The following is a 13,983-nucleotide window of genomic DNA, read 5'->3' as shown; positions in this document are numbered from 1 at the left end:
GGAGTTAGAGAAGGCGGCGGCGAGGCGAACTTGGCAGCGGGGTCGGGCGGCGCGAAGCTTTGGGCTCGTGGGGCCCTGCGCGGGCCGGGCGGGCCTCAGAGGCGGCGGCGACGGCGGTTGCCATGTGGCGCTGCGCGGTTGGCGGCGGTGGGATCCGGACGTTGTCCGGCTCCGTCCGAACACGTCCGGCGGCGGCGGAGACGGATTTTTAGGGTTAGAGGAAGGGGGATCCGCGAATTTTCGGGGAGAGGCCTTTATATAGGCATAGAGGGAGCTAGGAGTGTCCAAATGAGGTGCGATTTTCGGCCACGTGATCGTGATCGAACGCTCTAGATGATGGAGCAAAGTTTGGTGGTTTTTGGGCCAAATTAGAGGGGTGTTGGGCTGCAACACACACGAGGCCTTTTCGGTCCCTCGGTTAACCGTTGGAGTATCAAACAAAGTCCAAATGATACGAAACATGACAGGCGGTCTACCGGTAGTAAACCAAGGCCGCTTGACAAGTCTCGGTCCAATCCGGAAATGTTTAATCCCCACACACGAAAGAAAGCTAGAAATGACCACCGGAGGAGAAGGAAGCGCCGGAATGCAAAACGGACAACGGGGAAAATGCTCGAATGCATGAGATGAACACGTATGCAAGTGCAATGCACATGATGACATGATATGAGATGCATGACAACGAAAACAACACACGGAGACAAAGACCCGAACCCGAGGAAATAAATATAACTTAACGCCGGAAACGACAAGAGTTGGATTACAAATTGGGAAAGTTATATCCGGGGTGTTACACTTGGCGTCGAACTCGCGCGCAACGGCGAGCGCCTGCTTATAGAGGAGGTCACCGAGCTCCTCGTCCCACCGACGCGCGTCCTCCTGCTCCTGCTCGCGCGCAGTGCGCTCGGCGAGCGCCGCTTTGAAGGTGTCCATGTCGTGCCCAACGAGGTAGTCCTCCAGGCCGATGACGCCGCGGCCGCGTGGGCGCTCCTCCCCCTGCTCCCTCTTCACTAGAAGCAGCGGCGCCCCGAATTGCTCCCCGCGTCGAAAGCGTCGCGCATAGGGGTGGTCGTACTCCTCTGTCTCGCAGTGGAGGAGGGACGCCGGGACTGGGAGCCGTAGAAGAACACATACTGCATTCATAGTTTGATCATCGCTACATTTCGAAAGTTACTTTACATCGCGATGCCACCCTACCCTAAACTAGCCAAAACCGGAGCTCACGGGAGCTCTCTGGGTGCCGCGGCGACACTCACTCGTCGTCGTTGGAGGAGAAAAAATTGATGTAGATCTTGTCTTGCTCCTCGGCTTCACGGCGCCATCCCGCTTGCTTGGTGTCGAACTCGCGCGCGGCGGCGAGCGCCTGCTTGTAGAGGAGGTCACCGAGCTCCTCGTCCCGCCGACGCTCGTCCTCCTGCTCCTACTCACGCGCAATGCGCTCGGTGAGCGTTGCTTCGAAGGCATCCACGTTGGGCCCAACGCGGTAGTCCCCCGAGCCGATGACGCCACGACCGCGTGGGCGCTCCTCCCCCGGCTCCCTCTTAACGGCGCAGAGCAGAGGAAGCTCGCTGGGCTCCCTCTTCACTGGAAGTAGCGGCGTGCCCGAAGTGCTCCCCGTGCCGGAAGAGCTTCTTGTAAGTGCATCTAGTGCCACCCCTAGTTGGTTTTGGAGTATTGACGACAAACTTAGTTGAGGGACTAATGTGTTTGTGAAAATTGCAGGATAACACATGTAGTAGTTCCTCATCGATTCGGTTTACCTACCAGAGATGACCCCCAAAAATGTGTGAAGACATTGAAGACAATGGTGGTTCACGAAAAAATTCACATTGAAGACTATGACATGAGAAGACATCGTATGAAGACTATGGAGTATGAAGACATAGTTGTTTTGTAGTTTCCTTTCTTCTTTGTTGAGTCATAGGAACCACTGCACTGTTAAGTGGGGTCCAAGTGAACGAAGTCAGAGTGACTGATGTGATGCTCAACCAAATCCTATGTCTTCGAGCGAAGACAATGAGAGCAAATCCTATCCAGAGCTGGATGAGTCAGCTTTACTTGTAGCCCAAGTCAAGTTGCCGCATGTGTTTAAAATCTGACCGTTGGACACGTGTCAGTTCCTTAGTGATCCAGGGTCATTTCGGACAAATCAGGTCGGGTTGCCTCCTGGCTATAAATAGCCCACCCCCTACACCATAAATTGGTGGCTGCTCAGAGTTAGTACACGGCTTTTGTCGTTTGAGAACAACCCACCCCCGAAGCATTTGAGAGAGAGATCCTTGCGAGGATAAAACCCAAAACACCCAGAACCAAAGAGTGTTAGGCATCACTGAAGTCTTTCTGTCTGCGTGACCTGAAGACTTGTTACACTTGAGGACTGTGAATCCTCCAGCCGGTTAGGCGTCGCGTTCTGAGCATACAAGAGTCATTGTGGATTGCCGGTGAATGAAGTCTGTGAAGGTTTGGAAGTCTACCTTGGAGACTTACTAGAGTGATTGGACGAGGACTGTGTGTCCTTAGCTCAAGAGGAATAAGGTGAAGACACGGTCTTCTGAGTTGAATCTCAGCCTCCCTAACCAGACGTACAGTTGTCACAATAACTGGAACTGATTTACCAAATCCTTGTCTTCATCAAGCTACTGGTTCTATCCTCCACCTCCTTTTACTTTACAGTTTGTCTTCGTGAAGTCATTGCATGACTGTATAATCTGATTGACTTTACTAAGTGAAGACTCTTTACTGTTTTGTTTCATACTATCTTCCATCCCGATCCATACTATCTAGCTGCTAATAGTCTTCGTGTTTTCACTTCATTGCTTACTTGACTATGACTTGTCTAGTGTAGTCTAATTTCCGCCGCATATCAATATGTTCATTTATATCGTTTGTCTTCAAAGCCTCCGTGTTTTGAAGGCTATTTATAAAAATCGCCTATTCAGCCCCCCTCTAGTCGATAACTAGCACTTTCACTCCCCGCGTCGAAAGCGTCGCGCATAGCGGCGATCGTACTCCTCCGTCTCGCGGTGGAGGAGGGATGCCGGGGCCGAGAGCCCATACTTGGTGTACCGTTTGGCCGAGCGCTTGTGTGCCGCGTCGGCGGTGACGCAACGCTTGCGCTCCGGGTCTTCGTCGCCACCGCGCTGGCCTGAGCTCCACATAGTTGCAGATCGGTGGGCGGGGGTTGCGAATTTAGCTCACCGGCGGTGAAAAATCGAAAAGGGGATTGGGAAATCACGGCGGCGAGGGGATAGGGTTTCGCCCCGTATACTCGCCGCAATCCCGTAGATATACCGCGGGGGAGGGGGTAGGGTTGCGGGCCACCGTAAGATCATTTACGGGCCGGGCGACTATAATAAAAGCCAAAAGGGGGCCAAACTCGTCATCGGATCTCTACTCCTAATGGAGCAGTTGGTAGTCTCGCTTCCAGGTTTTTTTTCGTCCCACCACTTTCGTCTGGTTTTTTTTCGTAGGTTAACCGTCGTAGATTTTTTTCGATGCTGCTTTCTTATTCACCGGTTTATTTACCCATCAGCTCTTTCCTTGCAGATCAGCACTTTCCAAACGTGCACATAATCACGGATCTAAATTTACTAACTTATCCAAATCAACCGATACCTTCCATTATTGCAAATTTCTTTAGGAAACAAATAATAGATTTTAAGGAAACAAATAAAAGATTTTAAAGACGCATCATACTTTACTAACAATCACTAAAAATCAAATCTAAATTAATTAACCTTACCTTAAATCACTCAATCACTTTAATTAGAAAACATTTTCTTTCCTAACTGCAGTTGGTAGTCTCGCTTCCAGGTTTTTTTTCGTCCAACCACTTTCGTCCGGTTTTTTTCGTAGGTTAACCGTCGTAGATTTTTTTCGATGCTGGTTTCTTATTCACCGGTTTATTTACCCCTCAGCTCTTTACTTGCAAATCAGCACTTTCCAAACATGCACGCAATCACGGATTTAAATTTACTAACTTATTCAAATCAACCGATACCTTCCATTATTGCAAATTTCTTTAGGAAACAAATAATATATTTTAAGGAAACAAATAAAAGATTTTAAAGACGCATCATACTTTACTAACAATCACTAAAAATCAAATCTAAATTAATTAACCTTACCTTAAATCACTCAATCACTTTAATTAGAAAACATTTTCTTTCCTAACTGCACCCCGCTTAGTGTGCACATAACAATCCGAAGTAATTAGAGTCACATGATTGAATCCATTTATTTAGAGTGACATGATTGAATTCATTTATTAACAATAATCCTCATCAAAAGTGTGTTTAGCAATTTTAGAGGGCGGACCAAAACTCTGTCATCCGCTCGCCCGCGTTTGTTTAGGTACAGGAAAAAATGGCATAATATATGGAAACAACACGACCGGGGAGGCGGCGCAATCTTCGGGGATAGGGGATCGGAGGAGAAGCATTGGCCTGGCAGCATGATCGGGGTGCTTCCCCACGGCCGCGGCCGTCCTCGCGATGCCACCTACCCGAAATCAACGCTGCTCCTTGTCGTCAGCCGAGGCGACGCCGCCTGCCCTCCTACCCACGGTCCGCATCCGCGTTCAGCTACGGCGGGAGGAGAAGCGACGGGGCCGAGGTCCTTCATGTGTTCCGGGATGGAGGCCATGATTTCGTCGAGGTCGTTGCTGCCTCCTACACTCAGGGTGTGTCGCCGAGATCGAGGCGAGCATGAGGAGCTGTGGCCACCGCCATGGTCACCCCATCGCAGGGGATGGAGCACGCCATCGGCCTACAGCTTGTGGAGATCACTGTTGCTCTTCAGGTCGCGTGGTGACCGGATCTTGCCGATGTGTCCCTCCCCAACGACCTCCTCTTCGCCCGGTTGGCCGGCATGGATCTCGCCACTGCTGCCCTCAACTTCTCTGCCTCGAGCTCGACGGTCAGCCACCATGGATCCCCCAGCTGGAGGGTCACGTGAACCAGCCGTCCTCCCATGCTGCAGCGGTGAGAAGGTGAATATGGCTCTCCGTACACGAAGAGTGGAGTTCAGTCAAGTACTTATATACTTGGCCTCTACTGCTGATCCATGTACATGGAGAAAAACAGACAACCGCTCATTCATGCTTCGTTCCACTCCTTTGCGCTACATTACTGGAGGTGACATTTTCCTATCTCTCTATGTTGTAACAAGCCTGCTGCCTGCATAGTTAATGGATTTTTTATTTAAATTTATCGCTGCTTAGTGCTTTGTTGCAATTGTTCACCCAAGATTCTTATATATAATCTGAGCGTATGTAGGCATACTTAGCTTTGCTATTCCATTTTTTCTGGCGCATAGAAATAAGAGTATTGTCCAGGTTAGGTATTCAATTGAGTATGGTATTTGGATTGCTATCAGAATGTCTTTTCTATGCATGTGATTTCTCACATCTGGTTATAATATTTGTGAAGACGTGCATTGCACGTGCACTTGGAAGCGGGCCCGTGGCCCGCGCTGGACGGCGCCGACGCCGACCCGAGCCACCTCGTCTGCGTATTCTTGGAGCTGTAGCTGGTCGATTTACATGAAATTAATTCCCCCAGTTCTGGTGGCAAATATAATACACATAATCCATATTGTTATGCACTAGCGTGTATGTGTGAAATAGATGGATTATGGTCCCGTACCCAATAAGATAGATATGCGTGTGTGTTAGAGAGAGAGGGAGAGGGGGATAGAGAGTAAGGAAGAGGGAGGAAGAGTGTGTGTCTGTGTGTGTGAGAATATGATGGTAAAAAAGATCGTAAATGTCGTAATATTGAACTTTTAAAATTAATGTGACCCGTTGCAACTCGCACGGGCGTTCTTCTAGTTTTTACAGTTTACCTCTAACGCACAAAACTTCACGCATATTCCACACCGTAGCACCCTACCAGCGAAAACCCCGTTCCCAAACGAACCGGAGATTAAAACCCCATCGCGATCTGGTGCGGTGGCCTCTCCCGTCGCCACCTCCGGCCGCGACTCGACCGCCGCCGCGCACCCACTCCCGCTCCCCACGATGCGGCACCTCCTCCTCTCCCGTCTCCTCCGCCGCGCCTCCTCCCCCTCCCAGCCTCACCACAACCTCCAACTCATCCGTGCTCTCTCCTCCTCCTCCCCTCTCCCGGCCTCCGACACCGACCTCCGCAAGTACGCCGGCTACGCGCTCCTCGTCCTCGGCTGCGGCGCCGCCACCTACTACTCCTTCCCCTTCCCACCCGACGCGCTCCACAAGAAGGCCGTCCCCTTCAAGTACGCGCCCCTCCCCGACGACCTCCACACCGTCTCCAACTGGAGCGGCACTCACGAGGTCCACACCCGCGTCCTCCTCCAGCCCGACTCCATCCCGGCGCTCGAGGATGCCCTCGCCACAGCCCACAGGGAGCGACGCAGGCTCAGGCCCCTCGGCTCCGGGCTGTCCCCCAATGGCCTCGGGCTCTCCCGGGCCGGCATGGTCAACCTTGCGCTCATGGACAAGGTGCTAGACGTCGATGTCAAGAAGAAGACCGTCACGGTGCAGGCTGGGATACGTGTCGCCGAGCTCGTCGATGCGCTCAGCAAGCATGGGCTCACACTGCAGAACTTTGCCTCCATTCGAGAGCAGCAGGTCGGCGGCATCATTCAGGTCTGTTCAGTTGGGGAAAGCCATTCCCTCCATACATGCGATGAGCTCTATTAGTGAATTTTGATATTACAATGAAAATCATCAAAATCACTTAGCACAAATTTGGTTGAAGATGCTCTATGGCATGCTTCACATTTGCAACACTGCAAGAGTTACTGTTATATTCACATACAAGCAAGAAAGCATCGTCTCATAGACTGTTGCATGGATTCAAACACACTTAATGTAGAACTAATCTATTGATCTAGACATCAATGTTTGACAAAACTTTTGCATGTATTGTACTGGTAGATTCGGCTCATATCCTTGCACCTACTAATATATGGGCTAGATGGGCCTTTTTAGTTCACAGACAAATCAATTGGCAGAAAATGGTTAATAAGACTCCAGGCTATCTTTGCTCGAGTCTTACCATTTAATTAGGTCTTTCTTTTTTATAGTTCTCACTAAAATATTCTCTAATGCAACCTCCATCCCAAATTACTTGTCTTAAATTTATCTAGATACGGATGTATCTAACACTAAAATGTGTTTAGATACATCCGTATCTAGACAAATCTACAGCAACAACAACCTTTAGTCCCAAAGAAGTTGGGGTAGGCTAGAGCTGAAACCCATAAGAATCTCATAACCAACTCATGGTTCTGGCACATGGATAGCAAGCTTCCATGCACCCCTGTCCATGGCTAGTTCTTTGTTGATACTCCTCAGATCTCTCTTTACGGACTCCTCCCATGTCAAGTTCGGTATCTAGACAAATCTAAGACAAATAATTTGGGATGGAGGGAGTACTTGAGATTTGAGAGGATATAATTTATTTGCTTTTCTTCATAATGTATACTTTCTGAGCATATTATTTCTTTTATATTTAATTGCACATGGCTATGTTTACCATCTGCAGATGTTTTTAATGTTCTTTTATATTTAATTGAAGATTGAAAACTGCTTTGACTAATATTGCCCTTTTTTGGAGGAACAAGCATTTGCTCAAAGGAGCTGCGAATAGGATATTAGTTATGGTTATGGATAATCCTCAACTCCTTCTGTACACGCACTATGCAAGGAGTTGTATCGCTGATATTTGGTAGTATTATAATGAAAATTGGAAAATCATTTGGCACAAATTTGATTGAAGATATTTGATGAAATGCTTCCCATTGGCAACACTGCATTAGTTACTGTTTTATTCGCATAAAAGCTAGAAAGCATCGCCTCATAGCCTGTTGCAGGAGTTCAAACGTGCTTAATGTGGCGACAGATGAGGGTTCCAGAGAGTGGCAAAACTTTCATGTTAATTTTACTAGGAGATTCAGTTCATGTCCTTGGACATACTACTAACAGAAGGGCTAGAGCGGTCTTTCTAGTTCAGACACATCAATCAGCAGAAAACGGTTAACAGAAAGACCGAAGGTTATCTTCGGTCGAGTCTTATCATCCGGGTCTTCCGTTTTTAGATTTCTTACCCAGAAGTTCTCCAAAACTTGAGGTTTGCTAAGAAGATAGACTTAATTTGCTTTTCATAAGGGGGGATTCTCTAAGCTTTGTCTTTGTTATATATTCATTGCACATGCTTACTATTTTTTTACCAGCTACAAATGTTTTTGACATTCTTTGTAACATGGAATTCCACGTGTTTCTACTGAAAAGAACCTCTTTCGTAGTATTGCCCATTTTTTGTGAGAGAGAGATAAGTATATTTGCTGAAAGGAGCAATGAGTAGAATGTTTACTCCCTCCGTTTCAAATTACTCGTCGTGGTTTTAGTTCAAATTTGAACTAAAACCACGACGAGTAATTTGGAACGGAGGGAGTAGTTATGAACAGTTCTTATGGCATCAAAGTAACTATGTACTGCCATTTGTTTTCACTGTGTATAGTAGCTTTTATGCGTGCTAACTGCTTATCTTCTGAATATGTACGCCCAACTTTACTCGCCCTACTGCTTGAGGGATCTAATTGCTTTATTGGTATTGCTCTACAACTTGTGTGAATGAAGCTTAATGTCCACTAATTTCAGTTTGGACATGATATGAATATGCGTAACTAATTTCAAATGTTAAATTCTTGATTGCCTACAGGTTGGTGCCCATGGTACTGGTGCGAGATTGCCTCCAATTGATGAGCAGGTTATTAGCATGAAACTGGTTACTCCTGCCAAAGGGACGATAGAGTTATCAAGGGAGAAAAATCCTGATTTATTTTATCTTGCCCGCTGTGGACTTGGTGGCCTAGGAGTCGTTGCAGAAGTTACTCTTCAGTGTGTAGAAAGACACCAACTTGTTGAGCATACTTTTGTTTCTAATGCAGATGAAATCAAGAAAAACCACCAGTAATGCTACACATCTCAGTTGCTTAGTCTGTATACAGTTTTAGTATCTTTTACCAGAGGAATGTCTAACTTCCTTGCTTTCATGCCCTTTTCAGGAATTGGCTTTCTGAAAACAAACATATCAAATACTTGTGGATTCCATATACTGATACAGTTGTCGTTGTCCAATGTAATCCTCCTTCAAGATGGAAAACTCCAAAGTTGGCATCAAAATATGTAAAGGATGAAGCCCTACAGCATGTTCGTGACCTTTACCGAGAGTCATTGAAGAAATATAGGTGCGAACACTTGGCGTGGTTCGATATATAAATTGCACTGCTTCCTTGATTTTCTGTATGGAAACTTCATCATAACTCTTTCTAGGTTAACCTGAGAGCACATTACAAGTACTCTTGCACTTTTACAGTGTGTGCACTTGATACTAACAAACTTCACTTAGATTTTCTACACTTATGCAGATATTCTTTTGTATCTGATTACCTGAATGAATCAGCTAAATATTCCCTTGGTTAGAAACTGAAATGGTAGGGAGCAAGTGATTTTACTCTGGCTACCAACTGGCCATGGTGCTTTTAGCTTGCTCTTACATGTTTTAGTCTGAATTTGACCTTTCCAGCTTGAGACTTTGTTGTGGCTCGTACAGAAAGGCATGGGGGGCCGTGATGTTTGTAGGAAGAGTCGCATATGCCATAAGTTATACAAGAAGTGTCAGGTTGAACCTTTTTGTCTGCTTGTTAGGCATTCAGTTGTGCTACCTTGAAATGATAGACAAATTGAAGGTGTATGCAGCCAAGTAAAATACTGAATATATGTTAGAACCACTTGTAGCTTTACTCAAAGGAGTTAATTTTGAATTTATTTGCACTAAAATTCTAGCTTTACTCAGGAATAGCGGATTTTTGTTTTGTTTTGGTTTCTAGCTTATGCCACCTTATAGATGTTTTCCAGAACTGAAGCCGACAGTAAAGACCCAGCGATAGATCAACTTTCATTTACTGAATTGAGGGATCAATTGCTCGCCCTTGATCCTCTGGATAAAGATCATGTGATCAGAATTAATAAAGCAGAAGCTGAGTATTGGAAGAAGTCTGAGGGATATCGCATGTGCTGGAGTGATGAAATACTAGGTTTTGATTGTGGTGGGCAGCAGTGGGTTTCTGAAACCTGCTTCCCTACAGGAACTCTAGCGAAGCCAAACATGAAGGATTTATATTATATGGAGGAGTTGCTACAGTTGATTGAGGAGGAGGATATACCTGCACCTGCACCTATTGAGCAGCGTTGGACTGCCCACAGCAGGAGCCCCATGAGTCCGGCATCAAGCTCTGAAGAAGATGACATATTTTCATGGGTAACTTGTTCTTCTGCCACATTTTGTTGTTGTGTTAATTAATGTTGCTGTGAGTTACAAAAGTTCTAAAGTTATACCGGTTTCACAGGAGGGCATGTTCTATTTCCATGCAATAATTTAAGATTCAACTCAGTTCAGATTTGCAAGATATCAAAAAGGCAAATGCTTACCGAGTTACTGAACAATAACACTGTCACAGTTCCAGAAGTATTTTTCTCTTATTGACCCAAATGAGATTTGGGTTTATCTTAATTTTGTGTAGAAATGTAGAACATGTTCTATTCTTATTTGGTATTTCCTACGATCCAAAATAAGTGTCGCAGTTTTGAACTAAGATTGAACTAACCGTAGTTCAAAACTGCGACACTTATTATGGATCGGAGAGAGTAATTCTTTTAGGATATTTTAAACTTTAGAGGACATTTCCCCTGTATAACTCACTTCAAACTGTGATATTTGATAATTATTTTACAAGCCGATGAAAAACTTTGCTATTCTCAACATTTTGTCATTTGTACTTCATAGATACCACAGAAATCAGTATGTATAGGTGTCAGTATTGGTAATAAATTAACAACAGTCATGGAAGAACTTTGGTTCATGCTACTTTGTCGAATACATAGAAAATTTTGTAGATGAATCTGGCAAAACTCATTTGTTAACCATGACACAAGGTTTTATGCAGTTTTTACCATGTTTCAACTTTTAGTTAACTACTTTCTTTGTTAGTCCTCTTAAAATACTTACTGTGGTAATGTAATGCAGGTTGGTATAATAATGTATTTACCAACATCGGATCCTCGCCAAAGGAAGGATATTACCGAGGAGTTCTTCAACTACAGAAGTCTGACGCAAACTAGTCTCTGGGATGATTATTCTGCATATGAACACTGGGCTAAAATTGAGGTAACAACTTTAACTATCACCTGCAAGATTCATGCACCCACTACCGTTTGGTGTTTGTTAGTAAGCATTGCTGCAGACGTGGTGGAAGATTAGCATCATACCTGTTCATTTCAAGAGAATCATCTCTTCTCTTGCAGGCATAGCAGTGGCCTGCTAAACTGTCTTGAAAGCATTATTGACAAAATGGTTTGCTTCCTAACGAATTCTCTGATTCTTTTCAGGTTCCGAAGGACAAGGATGAACTTGCTCAACTGCAGGCTAGGTTGCGGAAACGCTTCCCCGTTGACGCATATAACAAGGCGCGCATGGAGCTGGACCCTAACAAGGTTCTCTCCAGTGCCAAGTTAGAGAAGTTTTTCCCAGGAATGCAGACTGTCCAACATGCAAGGTAAAGGTGTCCTGATTGATGGCATGCTCAAGGCACAGAGCTTTATCATAATGTGTATCCTTTTTTTTGCCCTCTGGAGAAATGTACTCTTCCAAGAGTTGGATTCTGTCGTTGATAGTTGGATCAAAAGTCAAAACTATCATGCTGATGTGCTGGTGGTTTACATGATTATAGACGCGGGCTTCCGAGTTAATTTCTTTGTAGAACTTGCTTGGTTGGTAGAGCCGTAGAGGTAGTTTTTTTAGCGATCTCAGGTTAAGCGCTTGTTGGAGGAGGATGTCTTTGGTTCATGACTAAACAATCTATGCTTATCTATGGTACTATATATCATCCTCTGTTGAAATAAATTCTGGGGAAGAAGAACAAATTGATTCAGTTCAATGTGCAGCTGGAGAATTTCTTTTTAAACCAAAATTTTAACAAATCATCGTGTTGTGATTGCGCAATCGTACTGAGCCAGTATGGTTGGCTGCGTTTGGCGCTGCGGTGGATTTTCGTAATCTTGTCCTATTTTAGTGTTTGCTTGATCTACTTTGCTCATTTCCCCCCTGAAATTTTAGATTATAAAATAAGCACAACAGATTCTACAAGTACAAACTGAGCCATGAAGTTGCTTTACTAGAAAAACAATCTTGGCGACTACTCTAGAATCCTAGACTCTTTGTGTGCAAAAGTTCTTACCCAGATGGAGATATACTCAATACAGGCCCTAAGAAGGGCTCTTCTTTTACATGGCAAAGTATTGTTGTGGGCATACAAACGTTCAAAAGGGGATGCATTTGGAGGGTGGGCATTGGCTCACAGATTAACATCTGTCCAACTAGTGAATCTAGGAAGGTCATCACACCAAGAGGAACAACTATGTTGGGGAAAGTGGGAGAATTGATTGATCCGCACACTGCCCAATGGGATGAAGCTCCTATACGTTCTGTGTTCTCACCCGTCGATGTTCACAAAATATTACAAATACCACTTTGGGTGGAAGTGATGGATGATTTTGTAGCTTGGCATCACACTCGTTTTGGTACTTTCTCACTACGATCAGCATATTATGTTGAATTTGAACACCAATTTGGACACCATTGGAACCGCAGTAATGGACCAGGTAGTCACCAAGAATGTGACTCGTGGAAAAAATTTTTGGAGCCTTAAGATATCGGGGAAGGTAAAACACTTTGTGTGGAAAGTGCTTCGCGGGGTATTACCGTGTCTAGGAACACTAGTTGGTAGACATATCCCAACTTCTGCACAATGCCCAAACTGTCGTATTGGGTTTGAAGATTCGCAGCGCTGCCTATTCACATGCAAGCGAGCGTTGAAAGTCTGGATCCAACTAGGGCTGAAGGAGGAAATACTTAAAGCAGTTGGGGAAGACCGATCTGGTGCTATGACCATGGATATTCGGATGAGGGGGCGATCCCCTATTGGGGAGCTTCCTATGGCGGAACTAATTACGGTGGCGAGTTGGTACATCTGGTGGCAGCAGCGTCAGTTCGTTAAAGGAGAGGAAATCAGGCCACCGGAGTGTACTGCAGTACTCCCTCCGTCCATGAATAAGTGTACTTCTAACTTTTGTCTGAAGTCAAAGTTTTAAAACTTTAATCAACTTTATAGGGAAAAGTAGCAGCATTTATGACACTAAATTAATATCACTAGATTCGTTTTGAATTGTAATTTCATAATATATCAATTTTATGTCATATATGTTACTACTCTTTTGTATATATTTGGTCAAAATTTTAAAACTTTGACTTAGAACAAAGGCTAGAAGTATACTTATTCGCGGACGGAGGGAGTATCTATCAAGGTGGTAGCAACAAACTTTGTCTACGCATATACTCCAAATCGACCGGTTCAAAAGCATGATCACATGTGGAGAAAACCAAGTAAAGGAACTATTAAAATTAATGTAGATGCTTCATTCTGTGTTGAGACTATGACTGGAGCTACAGAGCAATAGCTCGAGATGACCATGGGCAGTTTGTAGCTGCACCCGTGTGGTTTATAACGCATGTCATAAGTGCAGAAGCGGCAGAGATGGTAGCAACCCAAAATGGATTTTACTTGGTCGGAAACATTGGCTGCAATTTGGTGACAGTGGGAGCATATAGCTCGAACGTTGTTGAAGCACTCACTCAAGATGTATATTTAGGCCCGGATGCAGTTGTATTTTCTGGATGTAAAGCTCTTGTTGCAGGCTTAACAAAGGTGGACGTAACCCATTGCTTCCGCGAAACCAACAATGTAGCAAATAGCTTAGCAAAATACTCCCTTAGTAATAGATCGTCTGAGGTTTGGGATAGCTCAATTCTGGACTTTATTTCTCATCTCATTGTACATGATCTCTCTATTATCTAAGGAATAAAGTTCTTTACCCGTAAAAAA

At 44.9% G+C, this 13,983-nt stretch overlaps 1 protein-coding gene across 1 annotated transcript; it reads left to right on the top strand.

Annotated features, from left to right (window-relative positions):
• Positions 1-5,896: 5,896 nt before the first annotated feature.
• LOC123103035 (L-galactono-1,4-lactone dehydrogenase 2, mitochondrial) lies at positions 5,897-11,973 on the top strand. Its single transcript, XM_044524523.1, has 6 exons — positions 5,897-6,625; positions 8,703-8,953; positions 9,049-9,231; positions 9,902-10,304; positions 11,070-11,210; positions 11,432-11,973. The coding sequence occupies exons 1-6, from the start codon at positions 6,020-6,022 to the stop codon at positions 11,600-11,602; spliced, it is 1,755 nt and encodes a 584-aa protein (XP_044380458.1). The 5' UTR covers positions 5,897-6,019; the 3' UTR covers positions 11,603-11,973.
• Positions 11,974-13,983: the final 2,010 nt, after the last annotated feature.

The sequence above is a fragment of the Triticum aestivum genome, chromosome 5A, assembly GCF_018294505.1.
Source record: "Triticum aestivum cultivar Chinese Spring chromosome 5A, IWGSC CS RefSeq v2.1, whole genome shotgun sequence".
Lineage (NCBI taxonomy): Eukaryota > Viridiplantae > Streptophyta > Magnoliopsida > Poales > Poaceae > Triticum > Triticum aestivum.
Note: the sequence above shows the minus strand (reverse complement) of the source record. Positions and strands in the feature narration are given on the sequence as shown.

Coding starts and splice junctions, on each gene's coding strand:
- LOC123103035 (XM_044524523.1), top strand. CDS start 6,020: ATGCGGCACCTCCTCCTCTCCCGTCTCCTCCGCCGCGCCTCCTCCCCC. Junction 8,954..9,048: donor GAAATCAAGAAAAACCACCA/GTAATGCTACAC, acceptor TGCCCTTTTCAG/GAATTGGCTTTCTGAAAACA. Junction 9,232..9,901: donor GAGTCATTGAAGAAATATAG/GTGCGAACACTT, acceptor GATGTTTTCCAG/AACTGAAGCCGACAGTAAAG.